The following is a 15848-nucleotide window of genomic DNA, read 5'->3' as shown; positions in this document are numbered from 1 at the left end:
AGCTCTTTCTCAAATCTTTAAGTTTTTCGTCATATCTCAAACTCTCATCCCTCTCATCAGAATAGTGGGGCTCTATTTATAGTATTCTGGATGTAATTAATGCAGTAATATGAATCATTTTAATCATAGGGTCTGGAGAGCTTCATTGGATCAGACGGTGTTTAATAAACATTTGAGTACCTAAACGATGCCGGAATTGAGCAATTTCGAGCTTGCTGAATTAGTCTTGTCGAGATGCTCAAATCGACCATAAGCTTATTATATTCAACAGTCATTCGACTTCCCAAATATGCTCGAAAAACTTCTAAAATTAGTTTAATTGCTTGATTTGACCTTGATTTGACTTTGATTATATCAATTTTAGTATAATCAAATCAGTCTCATTGAGCTGCTCAGTTTGAGTAAGTTTAATGAAATCAGAGTTTTTGATGACTTTATCGGCATGAATCTCGAGATAATCTTAAAACAATCTTTTGAATAATGAACATTAAAAAAATATTACATTCGATTAACTGTATATACATCCCTGACTCTAATGCTTTAAAGATAAATGACGACCCTCTTGTATCTGCATCGTTAAACAAAATATGTTCAATATAGATAATATTGGCTCGTTGCTTATGTAGCCCATATATATACGAACTATGTAATATTTCTCTGAATCATAGCACAACAAACAATTCAGTAGCCAACATTAAAGAACTCTTATATCTATGTAAATCAGTATTCCCTTGATACCACACTTACCCAGGACATATTTTAGTTTCACATTCATGGTGACTTCAAATGGAAAAATTATTCCATGCGGATCGGCGTTCGCTTGCGTGCGGACGCCGATCCGGACCGTAAATCACATGATCTACGGTCCTGATGTATTTCGGTGGGCCCCACCTAAAATTTTTTATTTTTTTTTTTTAAAAACGGAAATAATCTTGACCGTAGATCACCGTGATCTACGGCCAAGAACGAACACCGCATGCAGAGATGCATGCGATGTCCGCACGTAATAATCTCTCCTTCAAATATGGCACAATATTATTTTTTAGCGCAACTTCCCCGAAAAAACAGTAATTCTATTTCTAAGAAACCTGTGGAGTTTCTCCCTCCCATCTCCTTGAAACCCCCTGCATCATCTTTACAAGCCTCCTTTGCTCTAAAATCCATCGGTAGGGTGAAGATTCTTCCTTTCTTTACCCCGCTCAATATCTTTGCCGTTCATCATTTCATCTGATAGATTCAGATTTTGAAGGATTTAAAATTAGAGGTTCAGTCGAGCTTCAACAACTCCAACGAAGGGTAAAAACACAACTTTCCACTTTCTAATCTTCATCAAAAGGAGACCAATGGAGTGTAAAGAGAGCAAAGAAAATATGGAACTTTTTAACATTTCTACTGGGGGGCAGGAAGGAGAGAAATCTGCATGGTTGCAGAGGAGACTGGAAACTCCTTCAACCCCTGGCCGGCAACTGTTAAACTTCACCACAGGAAACCTTTATAAGAAGAGCTTTCCTTCCAAGTGGGATAATGCAGATAAGTGGCTGATGAGTAGTAGCTCCTGCCATGAATCTCCTGCTGATTTACCCAAACATTCAGATTCATCAAATTCTTCTAAACCAAATGGGGCTCCGCTACAGAAAGCTCGAACCTTTGAGTCCTCTGCGAAGGAACAAGACCTCACTCAGACAAAAACGGCTCTCCATCGCGTCTCTTCAAAAGCTCTCTTGAAAGGTTGAAATCTATTTACAATGTCATGGAGTAACTCAACTTAATTCCTTGAAAATATTCTCCTTTTTAACTTTCTTGATTGCGCTGCAGATAAATTCACTGATAGCACAGAGCCTGTCTTGCGAAATTTCAAATTCTCAGAAACAAGCAAAGGAGAGATTTTGTTCAAGGATTCGTTTTTCCAACCTGAGAAAAAAACTGAAACTTTAGTTTCTACGCTTCAGAGCAGAGATGTTGGGACTGAGATAACTCCACTCTGCAGCCTGAACACCTCGAGTTGCCACACTCCCGTGAAATGTTCTTCTCCAGCAAGGCATAATACTCCTGAGGTCTGGGCCTTTGGTGGCTTCCAGTACAAAAATTAACATTTCTGAGCTCCATAACTTCCATTTTGCAAAGCTTGAGCTCAGCGCTCAGTATGATTCTATGCTCTGTAACTGGAGCTCGAGGGAGGAAGAGGAAGAAGAGGTATCAAAGAGTTTGAGATACTTTGAGATGAATGATGGAGGATTGAACACAACTGAATCCAGAGCTTCGCTATGGGAAAATGAAGAGAGAGCCAAAAGCTGTATCAGGTGATTATCTGAATCATAGTTTAATTTTATTAAATGATCTTGTTACTATTGAAATCTGATAAGTCTTCTCTTTTCTTGCAGGTATCAAAGAGAGGAAGCAAAGATTCAAGCTTGGGTGAATCTGCAGACTGCCAAAGCAGAAGAGAAGTCTAAAAAACTTGAGGTAATTGAAAGAAAAAAATTTATATTCTTGAAATATAAAATTGTAATTTTTAGCAGACTTTAATTAAAAACACCTTCTGCTAATTGGAGAACCACGCATCATCCCCCTCACAGAGGAGTAACCATCCGACGCGATTCATGTTTCTCAATGAGGTTTGCTCTGTAAGAATCTGTACCATTTTTGACTTTTCTACAATTTACACCTCACTTTCAAACCCATGTGAAAGAAAAAAATAATTCTGAATAATTGATTTTAATATATAGCTCAACCTTGGAGACATTTCATGCCCGCTTTCCTTTAAATTTAGCAACCAATTTGGAAAACCAACCCTCAAGAAGCCAAAATTGTTTCATACCAACCAACATTTCTTTATCTATTTATCCATCTAACCTCCTAAACTTTCATACTTACATGCAAAACACTTCAAAGTCTTAACTTCACATAGAAGAAGGACGATTACTAACTTTTTACAAGTGAAATGATTATGACATCAAAACTTTATGAGAGTAACTATCAAATTTCAGGTGGTAGATATGTTAATACGTATGAATTAGTGGTATGTTTGTAAATTTCCCCGGTTTAATTCATCTCATGAATGATTAATCTTTAATCATGCATTTTAATTAGGACGATGCATAACATTTTATAGGAATGATTCGATGTTGGCATTTCTGAAAGTTCTATAAAGTTTTTGTAAATGAATTGAGACCATTCTTTAACGCCTCCTGTGGTATTATATTTATATTGGGCATAGACTTACCGACCACACATCATTCAAATGTTGAACATCACATCAAGAATAAAGTACAACTTTTCAAGTAAGGCTGTCAATTTGGCTCTTGTTCTGTTCGTTCGGTAAGTCTAACCAGTCTAACACGAACAAATTTTTAGGCTCGATTCTTGTTCGACTTGAAAAAAAATTATATAACTTTTTGTATAACAATATATTATATATATTATTTATATAATAATATATTATATATATTTATATCTAAGTTTAAATCATAACACCTTGTGTGACAATGTGGGTTAGTGTCTTTTTTTGTATAGATTTTTTGTATAGATTTGATCCAGATTCAAATCTCAAATTTTACATCTATTTTTCTCAATTTTAGTTTAACAAGCCAATTTCGAGTCGAACACGAGCCAAACACGAACACGAATATTTAAATCGAGCCGAACACAAACATACTTTTCACGAGCCGATTTTAAACACGAGCCGATTGTAAACCCGAGCTATTTCGAACGAGTCGAACACGTCCCTTACAACCCTATTTTCAAGCATAAATTCATCGTAAACTCATGGAAGTGTAATAAATACAAATATAAAAAAATATTTAAATGTTAGATGCGTAAATACATAAGAATTGTATGGCATATAAATACATTATTTTCATCTTTTTTTCGCAGAAAAGCCCTTCAGAACTGTTCACAACTGTACTAACTCCTAAAATTAAACTCTATTATCATGCAATTGTCCTTTTTACGGCATTGATGCAGATACATGGAATTGTTTCATGAGAGCTGTAAAGCACTGTCCGGCCCTGACAAACTTGGACACGCTAAAAAACTCTCCATCCTAGGAACACCTTTTCCTAGCTCTGCTTCCTTTCTGCTTAATCTTCCCCATAACCCCATCACTTCAGACTTAATTTCATATTTATAAAACCCGCCCCATTTTGACTTTTCTTTTGTTAATCTCGCTAATGATCACGTGATCACGTGATGAATTAATTGTCCCAGGTGAAGATTCAGAACATGAGATCGAGCTTGGAGGAGAAGCTGATGAAGAGGATGGCAGTTGTGCACAGGAGATCCGAGGAGTGGAGGGTGGAAGCTCGGGTGCAGCACTCGCAGCAGCTTTTAAGAGCGGGGGAGGAGGCGCGGAAGATGAGGATGCAGCAAAGCGCTTGTTTGGGCGACCGTTATGTTTCATGTGGTTGCTTTCCGATGCAACAGTAGCCAGATTTAATGTAAGTGTCATTAATGCAAATCACATTTATTTAAAGTTTTCATTTTTTTTTTTCCTTTGTGTTTATTAAGCAAGATTTCTGGATTAGGAATGCAGATGCTGCCGAACAAAAGAGTTCCAAAATAAATATCATGGATTAAAGGAATGAGAAATTGGTTTTTTTTTTTTGTAGAAATTTGCGTATATGCTACATAATTTTTAAATATTTACATATTATTTGTTTGATGTTTATATTCTTAAATCTATGCATGAAAAGACTTATTTCACTTTAAAAATTAAAAATGATTATATTTTTGATGTGTTGATAAGGATTTAAATGTTAATAATGTAATTAAATTTGAAAGTTTAGGTATTAGTTATGTAGATACATAAGATTTTTTTGGTATGTATGTAAATGCCCTTGTTTTTATATAAAACATAAACTAGTAGAGTGACTAAATAGTATCTAATAATTTACATGGGATCATTTTATTTTTAGAGTTTAATGAAAAGTCAAAGTAGCTACAACCACTTAAATTTGTGGTTTAAATAGTTTTCATGGAGGATTATTAGAGTTCAATTTTATAATAATTAGGAATTAATTTGACACATTTTTAAACTCATTAAAATGGCCACATGTGAATAGTTGAATTCTCTCCTCTAATGAGAGGATTGTCAATTATATCAAATATGGAGCCAAAGTAGGAGATGCAAAGGAGGAATGAAAGTCGCATATGTGTGTGGCCTCCGAAAATGATCGCTCCCTGTGAACTCTTTGTATTTTGTTTTCTATTTTATTTTGTTGAGAGAGCTTGGGAAGGTCAAATTTTCAGAAGGTATATTAAATTGTAGATGAGACCCTAATTAAAGATTTTACCATTCTTTTGTAATGACTTTTTTATTTGGGATTTGAGGTTTTCCATAAACGCACTATAGTTAATTACCCCTTCCGATAATGCGATAGCACTTTCGATTATGGCTAGTTATTAAGAATTAAATATTCATTATATAATAGCAGCATACTTAAGATTTATATTTTAGAATTTACCACTTGAAGCTTAAAGCAGATGGTGGGAGAATTAAGACAAAATCAATCAAGATCCTATCGTTTCTTCATCTCGGGTCATCGTGGTCCCTGATCTACTTAGAGGAGGTAGTTGACTCAACCAAACAAAAGAATCACTGTCAGCTGGCATGGGTTACGTCGTCTAAGTGATCCTTATAAATCCAGAGTGGATATTTGTCTAAAAGGATAAATTTAAATCGACCTTAACTGACAGAAAATTTTATGAAAGTCAATTATATCGTGATCGTAATATAATGAAGTCATTTGACGGCAACCACCTAATCAGAGGGTTTTGGTCGTAACTGCTAATTTGTGGTGTCATTGAGCCAAACCACGAGGACAGAGGACTCGAGTCACTTCCTTACTGATATGCAAGTACTTTAATTGTGAATATAGAGATGTATTTGATATGATATTTGATATTTGTGAGCTGAAGTTAGTCAGAAACTTGTCACTCTCGACAAACTGTTGTGAAGGGTAAATGAAATTTGCTTTTAGGTTTTAGTGATTGATTTTTAGCATTGATATTTTAATTGATTATATTGAAAGTGTTTATTTGAAAGATTGACTCATTCGGTTGAAATCCTTATACAACATGACCATCATCGGGATATTTAAACATTTAAAACTTTTATATTTGAAGTGAGGGTATTTAGTTTTGTCATGTTTACTCTTAGGGTATAAGTCGTGTCGACTCTTATCCTCACATAGAAGAGAACCGCAGTACGTGATTTGTACTTCTAAATTTTCATTTTAGAAGTTGGACAGTTATTTTGAAATTATTAGATTCGTCAACCCCGAATAGGAGGACCAGACTAGTTGGTGGGACTGACAGTCTTATTTAATCGACAAGAGAGCCCGATTAGCCCGCACGACATTCTCAAATTTTATATTTAAGCATTTAATACTTTGGTTGGAGCACATGCGGGCGGACTAATTTTGAAATCGTGTTATACAAGATTTTGAGATTACCCAAAAATATTTTAAAATATTTATAGCTTGAAAATGTTCAGTTTGTTATTCATTTACCTCAAAAGCACTTGTATAAACTCAAAAACCTTGCATTTGATTTTGAGAAAGCCTTCAAGTTTGAATTTAAACATTTCTTATCATTTATAAATTCGCACATTTAAAGAAGTATTATAGTTTTAGGAATTGATTTTCAAGCCATAGGAGCTCAAGCATCTCTTAAAAGTATTTTCAAATTTATGAGCTCATGCTTTAAAATTCAAATCTTAATATTTAAATCTTTGAAAATTTTAAAACCTTAAGAGCCTAAATATTTAAAAGTGTTGATTTTAAAACAATTTTAAGCCTAAAGAATCTAAATTTCAAAAGCCCAAGACTTTTAATATTTTTTTAAGTTCTCGGAGCCTACATTTTAAAAGCTCAAATTTTGAAATTTTTAAAATTTCAAGCTATTGACATTTTAATTTTTTATAAGTCCAAAAATTCCAAATACTACAAAAAAGTCAAGTTCAAATCACTCAAAAATTCGGCAGCCCCCCAACATCAATCCTTATCTGGGGGCATCGAAGGATGTCAACCTCCCTGATTATTTTAAGAGACGAGTTGGACACTGTCGTGAGACAATGCGGACGGGGGACAAAATCGTAAACTTAATCCGTGATCTTAAAAGAAGCAACAAACATTCAGTTTACTTGCACAAAAGGGTTAGCTTGCAAACTAGCATTTCCCGAGTGGTATTTTGTTTTTCTAGAACGGTACTTAATTCCCCAAGAACTGGTACTCACTTTCCCTTGAGCAAACATTTTAAAGCATTAATTTTAAAGACTTTTCGGAACTAGTACGCATTTTTTTCGAAAGGGTACTTAATGATATGTAGAAGTTGTTTAACTATCAATATTTAGATTTTTTTTAGAAATTTTATTTTAATTCACACATTTTTATGATAATACATTTTCTTAAGATACATTTTATTATTATTATTATTATTATTGCCGGAATGATTTGATCAAACTCAAAATTGAATTCAGTCAAGAGTGAATTGTATGTAGTTGTCGGTAACAAATAAATTTAATAACTTTATACGTTACCATGCTGAATTTTAATCAACAATTTAGACAATATAAGTTGAAGGTGTTGGCCGAAAATTTAAATAGTTTATTTAGTTAAGATCAACTTTTTAATTTCAGTTTGATAAATTTAAAAATTGTTTCAAGTATATTAGAACTCAAATCAATTTTATTCCTATTATCGATTCGAGTCCAGTTGGGGTAGACTCAAATTAATTGAGTGAGGCTCGTGGCTTGTTACATTCGATATCAAGCCAGCTCGGCTCAAAACTGAATCGAGCTCAATCCGATTCAAAATCAAAACTAGTTGACTCAAATTAAGTTATTTGGATCCATTTCAGCTCAAAATCTGCTCAATTTTGGTCGAAATCGACAATACCTGGCTCAAATTGAATTATCTGGATCCGTTCGAACTCAAAATTGGCTCGTGACTCGTTATATTCAACTTTATTTAGCATTATATATAATTTTTATAAATAACAAATATTTCGAGCCGATCTCGAGCTAGTTCAAGTCAATCTGTGTATGGCTCGAAATCAACTAGAAAGATTTGATCCAAAATTTCAGCTCTATCTCGGCTAAAATTTAAATTAATTTTTGAGTGATGATCTCCAAGTTAAATTTACATCCCTATCGAAAAGAGTACATCACTAAAACCAATTTGTCGAAAATTTCAGCGAAACCGTCTAAAACAAATCATTTATTGGGCTCAATCTTAACGTTATATAACTGAATAAAAGGTATACTCTAAGGCCCAAATAAGCCCTCGTACATTGACAGAGACGCAATTGCTAAATGGGCTTCCTTTGCACCAGCCCGTGATATCATTGGAACCTTTTTTTTTTTTTAATAATCATGATTCATTCGCATATTTTGAGTTTAGAAATCGATTTTCTTATGATGATCGTGAGACATGAACATGCCAAATGAATTTCCAATGGAATTAAGAGTTCAGCAATTCAAATTTCTTCTTAAATGTGGAGCATGAGATTACAAAAATTCTGTTGATGTCACAACTACTATGAGATAACCATGCAATTAAAATTGTTTAAGGGTAGTTTAATTACAACAAATGCACAACGACTAGCCTTGGTGATCGATGATCTTATATGACGCTTCAAGGGTTATGCTTTAGTTGTTAGTTCCTACTTCTCTTTTCTTTCTTCTCATATAATCAATGAGAGTCTTGATACATCTTCAGTAAATTTTCATCATTCGACGTGAATCTTGAGGCATGGCAGATCTCCAGGCGGCTTTTTGAGCAAGAAATGTTCAAACTTCAATAAAAACTCATCCAGAACTATGATTTTAGTAAATTTATAGTCAAACTAATTGGTTCGATAAGAAGTAACCAATGTCACCAAAATTAGTCCAATCCGAGTAAAATCAAGCTTAGAACAAGTCATTAAACCAAGCTTAGAAGTTTTTCAGATATATTTAGAAGGTTAAACAAATTTCAAATCTATCAAAACTATAATCGAATCGAGCGTCTCGACAAGTCAAATCCTCAATTTTGACATTGTTCAGGCACTTAAATGTTCACCAAATGTCGTTTGATCAATTGAAACCCTCTGAACCGTCCGATTAAAGTAGTTCATATTCCTACATCCATTCCACTGATAGCACTATAAATAGAGCCCCAACTGTCTCATGAGAGGGGTTGGAGGATTGAGAAGAACTTAAAGCTTTGAGAACGAGAAAAAGTCCACCACCATCCTATCAACGTTGATGGTCGTCGACCGCAGTCGATCACTGCCGACCGTCGTTGACCACCGCGCTTTCGTCGATTATCGCCAATCATCGTTGATCTTTGTCAACCACTGCCCACCGCCCTCGAGTGCTACTGCCGCCGTCAACCACTATCAAACGTAGTTGACCACTGACCACGAGCAATCACTACCAATCACCATCGATCACCACCGGCGGAAAACTGTCACTCTACGTTATAACTTGGAAAACCTAGTAACTCTTTCTTGCTTCTGGGACAATGAGTCTCTGTAATCATCAATCTATAGTGTATTTTTACATCTGAGCTAGACCTTGTGTTTTTTTTTCTCTTTTACGGGTTTTCAACGTAAAAAATTCTTGTGTCATTACTAGTTGTTTTCTTTTACCTAAGTGTGTGTTGAATTCCTGTGCAACACTATGACGATAATCCATTACTCTACCACACGAATTTTCTAATTTATAATCCCTTAAGAACTATACATGTGCAGACATAAAATTATTTCCGGAACTGTTTGATATTCGCTTTGCAAACTATTTTCACAAAGTGTCCTAGACATGATAAACTATTTTATTTCTATTTTTTCATAAATTTTCAACTTCTACTAGATTTCTATATATAAAATGTTTTATATAAAGTTTGTAAAATAAATCAAATAATTTGAATAATTACATATAAATCCTTGATACTTTTGTGTTTGTATAAAATCCACTAAACGTTTTCAAGAATCTTCAAGTTAACATTTACCTTCCCAAACCGTAAGAGGTAACAAGAAAATTAGGAGGAGAATGGAGGGAGAGAGAAAGGTGAAGAGAATTTTTGAAGGCCTCGTCTTGATTTTCGTGCTAATAACCAAATTAACAGATTCAAAGTAGGTTGTTGTTACTCTACATTTGATTTCATTGATTTTGTCATTTTTAGTATTTTCCAAACTTTTTGTTGTCCAAAACTAATATCTTTGTATTTTAAAAAATTTAACCATATAACTTTTAATATGTTATTGTTGATGTTATTATGCACTTTTAGCATAAGAAATCGAATTTTCATTGATCATTTATTTTATTTGAGAAAAAATGTCCTAATTTGAGTTATATAAAAAGTACTAAAAATTTAATTAAAATTAGATATATTACGAAATACTGACACAATGTTCACTACATACACGCTTAATATACAAATATCTATTTTAATTGTTGCATGTTGTTTGATCATATTGTTTCATGTTGTAGATTTTTCTAATTTTATTTTACATGCATGTTTTACATATACATTGTAATGTTGAGTATCTTACAAGTGCTTGAATACGTTATGACATTAAGAAATGTGTCTACACAATAAATGTTGGCTATTATGCTTAAGGTTTGTAAAGATATGATACACTACACAAGAGGGTGGGTCGACGAGCTTTCCTTTAAATGAGTTTGTGATGTAAACTTGATACAGTTTGAGATTTATAAGGGGTGAGTATGGTACAACATGAGTGTCGACGGGCTGGTGGTGATTAAATGAGTTTGTGGTGTAAACCCAATACAGTTTGAGAGTTATGAGAGGTGAATAAGATATTACATGAGTGTCGACGAGCTGGCAATGATGATTCATGTGTACTATACCAACTCATTAACTGTTTTAAAAGTTTTTGTTGACAATATATGATTTGATATTGTGCCTATTTTACTAAAGTTAGTACAGGAAAAACACCACATATGATTAAGTGGATCACCTAACCGGCATAGTACATTTGTGATGATTGTTGTGTTTGATGATATGAATTATAAATACTGCCACTATTGTGATTCGATATCATGTCGTGATTGCATGTGTTAGGTATGACTCATGTACCGGATAGGGGACAAATGTTGAAGTGGAACGGAGCGAAGCGAGCGAGTGGAGTGGAGCGGAAGTATCAGTCCAATTGGGAGGAGTTTTGTTATGTGGGTTGGGTGTGCGGGGGCAACGCACCAATGGTACGGTACAGGGGTAATTTTGTAATTACATGTTGTACCAAAGGGTTATAACTACATATGCTCTACGGTAACCCTAAAAGGGATTTTGTACTCTTTTTCGTGAAATCAAAAGGAGAATGCAACTCTACTCTCGAGGACATAGCCATATTGCCGAACCTCTTTAAATCTACGTGTTTTCTTCTTAAATGGTGTCGATTATTGCATTTTCTTTGCCCTAATTCCTCAACAGCATGTCTTATAATATACATACACAAGTTTAATAATCTATAGACTTCTTTAATATACATGATATGCTTATAATGTAATCACACATATTGACTATTTTTTTTCATTGATTTCAACTGTAGGTTTCATATAACATACTAAGTTGTGGTTGTTTACTCTTATTAAGGGTTGCAAATTTAGCTTGAAAATCGTTAATCACTAGAAAACTGATTCAAATTTTGGCTTGGATTGAAAGAAATGAGTCGTTACGAGCCAAAATTTTGGGTTGAATTTTTAAAGCTTATTTTGAGTTAATCTCAGCTCAGCTCCAAAATATAATCGTTAGCATCCCTAGTGTTAAGGATAAGAGCTTAACGAATTTAGATCAAAGATTGTTAATGGCTTGAAAATAGATTTAGATTTTGGCTCGGATTGAAATAAACAAGTTGAGCTATGAACCAATATTTTAGATCGAATTTTTTTCGACGTGATTTTGAACCGACCCTAGCTCGGTTCGAAATCAGATCGTTAAAAACCCTACTCTTATTGCGATTACATGCTCTCAAGAAAAGGTAAGGCTCTAATAGCATGAGTTGATAGTACTTGCTAATAGAAATATTTTTTATATATGTATATTTGTTATCTTGGTGAATATGCATGTTTTCTTAAAACTATTAGAAAATCATGATCAATATATATAAATATTTTGAATGTAAGCAATTTTGATGCATGTAATGAACATGTGATGACGATGAACTTTAGCTTTATTTCATGCTATCATTGATGACTTAGTAACTCTTTGTAATGAAAAATAGAATAAAAAATAATCCCTTCCTAATAGATTGTGCTAAATAATATGCTACATATTCGACTTACTGTAACTTATTTTCGTATATAGGTATTATCAAGTTGGGTTATGATAATTAGCTCGAGTGCGGTCTTGTTTACAAAAATATTAATATAAAATATATTCCAATTATATTAAATTTCAATAATTATACTTAAATTATTAAAAATATTTTAAAATAATACATTATATTTTATATTAAATGATTTCTAATTGTTTCTCTTAAGTATTCATTCTATTTGTTATATTTAACATCATCACAACCTAATATTGCATTCATCATCCCTAAACTAAGTCAATTCTTAGCAACATTGCAAACAAGGCACTTGCCATCAGCACAACATTTACTAAGATGCCAATCAAAATGTGCGCAAAACAAGCTAAAAAACTTGCATCAGCATTGAATCAAACACAAGCAATCAAAATGACAGAATTCAATACACATGAGACTCAAACACAAGCCTCAACTCTTGGCTCAAAAGAGAAGGCAGACACAAATTCCTTATCCTCCCCATTCACAACACACTTTGGCAGCTCCATCCAAACATTCTCCACAACATTACAGACCACACAGCTGCTGAAATCTGCAGAATTCAAACATACAAAGATCATATCCCCACATCCATCACAGTTTAAGTCAGCCTTCTTACCGTAGAGCTCGTGAGATATTGACGGCGGCATTGCCGCAACCTGCCTCCACGACTTGCTCCTCTTGCAGAATCTCCACACCCGAACACTTGCCGTCTCGAGGAATTCTGACAGAACGACGACCATCAACTCACCCTTGCAGACAACCACATCAATGGAGTACTCAGAGTATATTGGTAGCAGCCTTGGATGCTCATAGAAATTTCTCTTGCTGAGGTTGCAAGCCATCACTGTCCCAGAGTGACTGAGAAAATAAACTATCTCTTCACCATTTTCAATTGAAGATACTGATGAGAACTCTTTGGATGGGCTTCTGAGCATGTTTGTAGCCACCACCTCCCCGGATTTGCTGAGAAAGTAGACAGTTTGGCCGCCAGAGATATCGGTGTCGGAGGAATCCCCTGCCTTATGTGTTAGGATCACCTCATCCTCCCACTGGTTTTTTTCTGAATTGAACAGTCTGAAAGAGAGGTTTGGAAATTCACCATAAACTAATACAATTCTGTAGGAGGAGAAAGATGAGTGTTTGTGGAAGGAGCTCATGGAAATAGCATGAAGAGGCTGGGTAAATTCAGGTAGAGGGAGCTCGCGACGGGCTCCGGTGACCGGATTGCAAACCTCTAAGCCGCCGCCGGAGGTGTCACGGAAGCAGACCAGGCCGTCACAGGATGCAATGGCGATTTGCTTGGCTTGGCTGAATCCAGTAGGGCGAATGAGACCCTTCCAATTCCCTTCACTGGTATCAAAAATTACAGATTGGTTGAGTTCATGATCAACCATAAGAAACCAAGGATCTCTGAATGAGATCTGGGAGCAGGCGATTTGAAACGTTGGAGAGGTGGAAACAGAGCTCCATCTTTTGCACACTGAACGCAGCCGGAGAAAGCTTGAGGCCGGAAGCCATGAAAGGACTCTCTCAAGTAAGTCTTGACTCAGTTCATCCAAGGAGAAAGTGGGGCTTGCATGAGCTTCTCCGGATGCCTTCCTCTTCTTCGTCCTCCCATGAACTACCAAAGCATCCTTTGCCATCTGTAAGCAACAAGAAATCATATGTGCGCCTATTAGGAGAATAAAAACACACAATTTCTCTTTGTATAAGAGTAAAAGCAACATCTTTTATCTGTTGACGCATTGATGGGTGAAGCTAACGATTTCTTTCGTAATCTATTGATTTAAAAACAGCAAAGCGTTATGACAGAGAAATTTGTTAAAATAATAGAAGAGAAGACGGCTTCAAAACAAAAATTACAAGCATTCCTTAGGCATCTAGGAGGAACATGCACAGCACAGACGACAATGAAATAAGACAACCAGAAACAGCAAAAGGGAATAAAACTCCACCAAAAGAGGACTCTGCGACCCAAAGAAAAAAAGAGAAATATTCTACATCTACAAAAGAAAATTTACAGAAGCAAATTTTTCAACCTCCATTTTGAAAAAGTGGCGTTGGGGAACAAATATAGCTGTAAAACTCAATACTTTCTAAATCCTTCACGGTTCCCTAATATCATGCCAAAAAAAAAAAAAAAAAAAAAAAAAATACCATAGAAATAATCATCGTGATCCTAAACATAAAAGAAGCAGAAGCTACAATAATTCCCTTCATCAACAAGAAATAGGCTGGCCTGATATGAAAATGTGAAACAAGCTAAATGCAGAAGATTACCCTTCAAGATTATCAAAAATCACTTTTTTATGGTAAAATCAGAGCAAAGAACTCGTTTTTAACCATCATATGCCAATACTAGTAAAAAAAAAGAAGAGAAAAACTAAACTGTTGCAAACAATAAGAAGAGGAAGAAGACTATATAAAAGAAAAGTCAAAAAAAGAGAAAACTAACCAACTTAATGATCTTCAGACAGGAAGCAGAAGAAAGCAAGCCAAGGTGAATGCTTGTAATGGAAGAGAGAAGGAGAAAGTTAAATGTTCGTCAAAAACTATTTTTGTTTGCGTTGACTCAGAAGAGAGGGAAAATGCGAGAACATAGATGCGTATATGAAGAGACTGAACCCGAAGATTGGTTGAAAACTTGAGAATCTGAAGGCTATAATGACAGAAGATAGAGAGAGAACGGAGGATTACTGCAACTTCTGCTCGATCCTTGGTCCAGCCGCTGACACTGACCAGCCACGGGGGAGAATCAAAAAAATTAAAATATCTTTCTTCTTCATAAAATACGACTTTTTTTGCTGCTTTAATGACAGCATCTGTTGGCTATTTCTGAAACGCTGCTGCTTGCAGTTTACACATGACAACCTAGGATTCTCCGGTTTTGCATATTAAAGAAATGTGTGGGCAAGTATAAATTAATAAAATAGCAACTATTCTATCAACTATAACTTCTAATATATTCCTAAACTTTCATATTTACATAAAAAAATTGGGTGATATCTATGTGAATGCTTCTTTTATTATTTAGTTTTGTGACTCAATGACTTATCATTTGGAGTGATAACATACAAGTAAATAATTTATGAGTTGAAGTGATGCAATACAAGTAATAGTAATTGTGAAATGAGGTTCATTTTTGTAGGAATGATGGTGAACAATTTTATGTCAGGTAATTAGGATAATAAGATCGAATGATGTTTTGCTATTAAGAGGAATACTTTTATCCAGTTATATTTTACTTTTTCTTTTTACCAAGATCTGATAATTTCATCTCCAACACCTCAACTTTCGTATATACATATTTACCGCTTAAATTTTTAATACCATAAAAAATGTCACTATATTGTTGAATCTGAAATTGTCACTGAATCAAATAGATATATAAGAATTGAGTATTGCAATGTGTGTAAATATGAAAGTTTTTGTGTGAGAAACCTGAATCCATAAGAATTCAGATCTTGAAGAAACTCAACTTAAACATATTAAGCTTGTAAGCCGTGAGAAAAGCTGAATTAAATTTAAGAAAGCTATGATTAACCTCATATAACAAG

General features: G+C 34.5%; 2 protein-coding genes across 8 annotated transcripts; one reads left to right on the top strand and one right to left on the bottom strand.

The window, feature by feature from the left end:
- The first annotated feature begins 1073 nt into the window (after positions 1 to 1073).
- On the top strand, positions 1074 to 4545 carry LOC110020513. Its single transcript, XM_020718643.1, is given in 5 exon segments — positions 1074 to 1728; positions 1816 to 2053; positions 2055 to 2300; positions 2382 to 2463; positions 4207 to 4545. Coding segments are annotated over 5 exon segments (1170 nt in total). The 5' UTR covers positions 1074 to 1343; the 3' UTR covers positions 4426 to 4545.
- An 8085-nt stretch (positions 4546 to 12630) lies between these two features.
- LOC110020505 (F-box only protein 13-like) lies at positions 12631 to 15100 on the bottom strand. 7 transcript variants are annotated; one of them, XM_020718632.1, is made up of 2 exons: positions 14989 to 15100; positions 12631 to 13934 (listed from the first exon to the last, which is right to left on the bottom strand). In XM_020718632.1, exon 2 carries the CDS (start codon positions 13932 to 13934, stop codon positions 12708 to 12710), a length of 1227 nt encoding a protein of 408 aa, XP_020574291.1. In that variant the 5' UTR covers positions 14989 to 15100; the 3' UTR covers positions 12631 to 12707. The 7 variants fall into 7 exon arrangements, with proteins under 7 accessions (XP_020574291.1, XP_020574293.1, XP_020574289.1 ...); XM_020718634.1 differs by lacking the exon at positions 14989 to 15100 and adding an exon at positions 14917 to 14966; XM_020718630.1 differs by lacking the exon at positions 14989 to 15100 and adding an exon at positions 14747 to 14905.
- Positions 15101 to 15848: the final 748 nt, after the last annotated feature.

This window comes from Phalaenopsis equestris, unplaced genomic scaffold (assembly GCF_001263595.1).
Source record: "Phalaenopsis equestris unplaced genomic scaffold, ASM126359v1 Scaffold000098, whole genome shotgun sequence".
In the NCBI taxonomy this organism is placed as follows: domain Eukaryota; kingdom Viridiplantae; phylum Streptophyta; class Magnoliopsida; order Asparagales; family Orchidaceae; genus Phalaenopsis; species Phalaenopsis equestris.
This window is presented reverse-complemented; position numbering and strand designations above follow the sequence as displayed.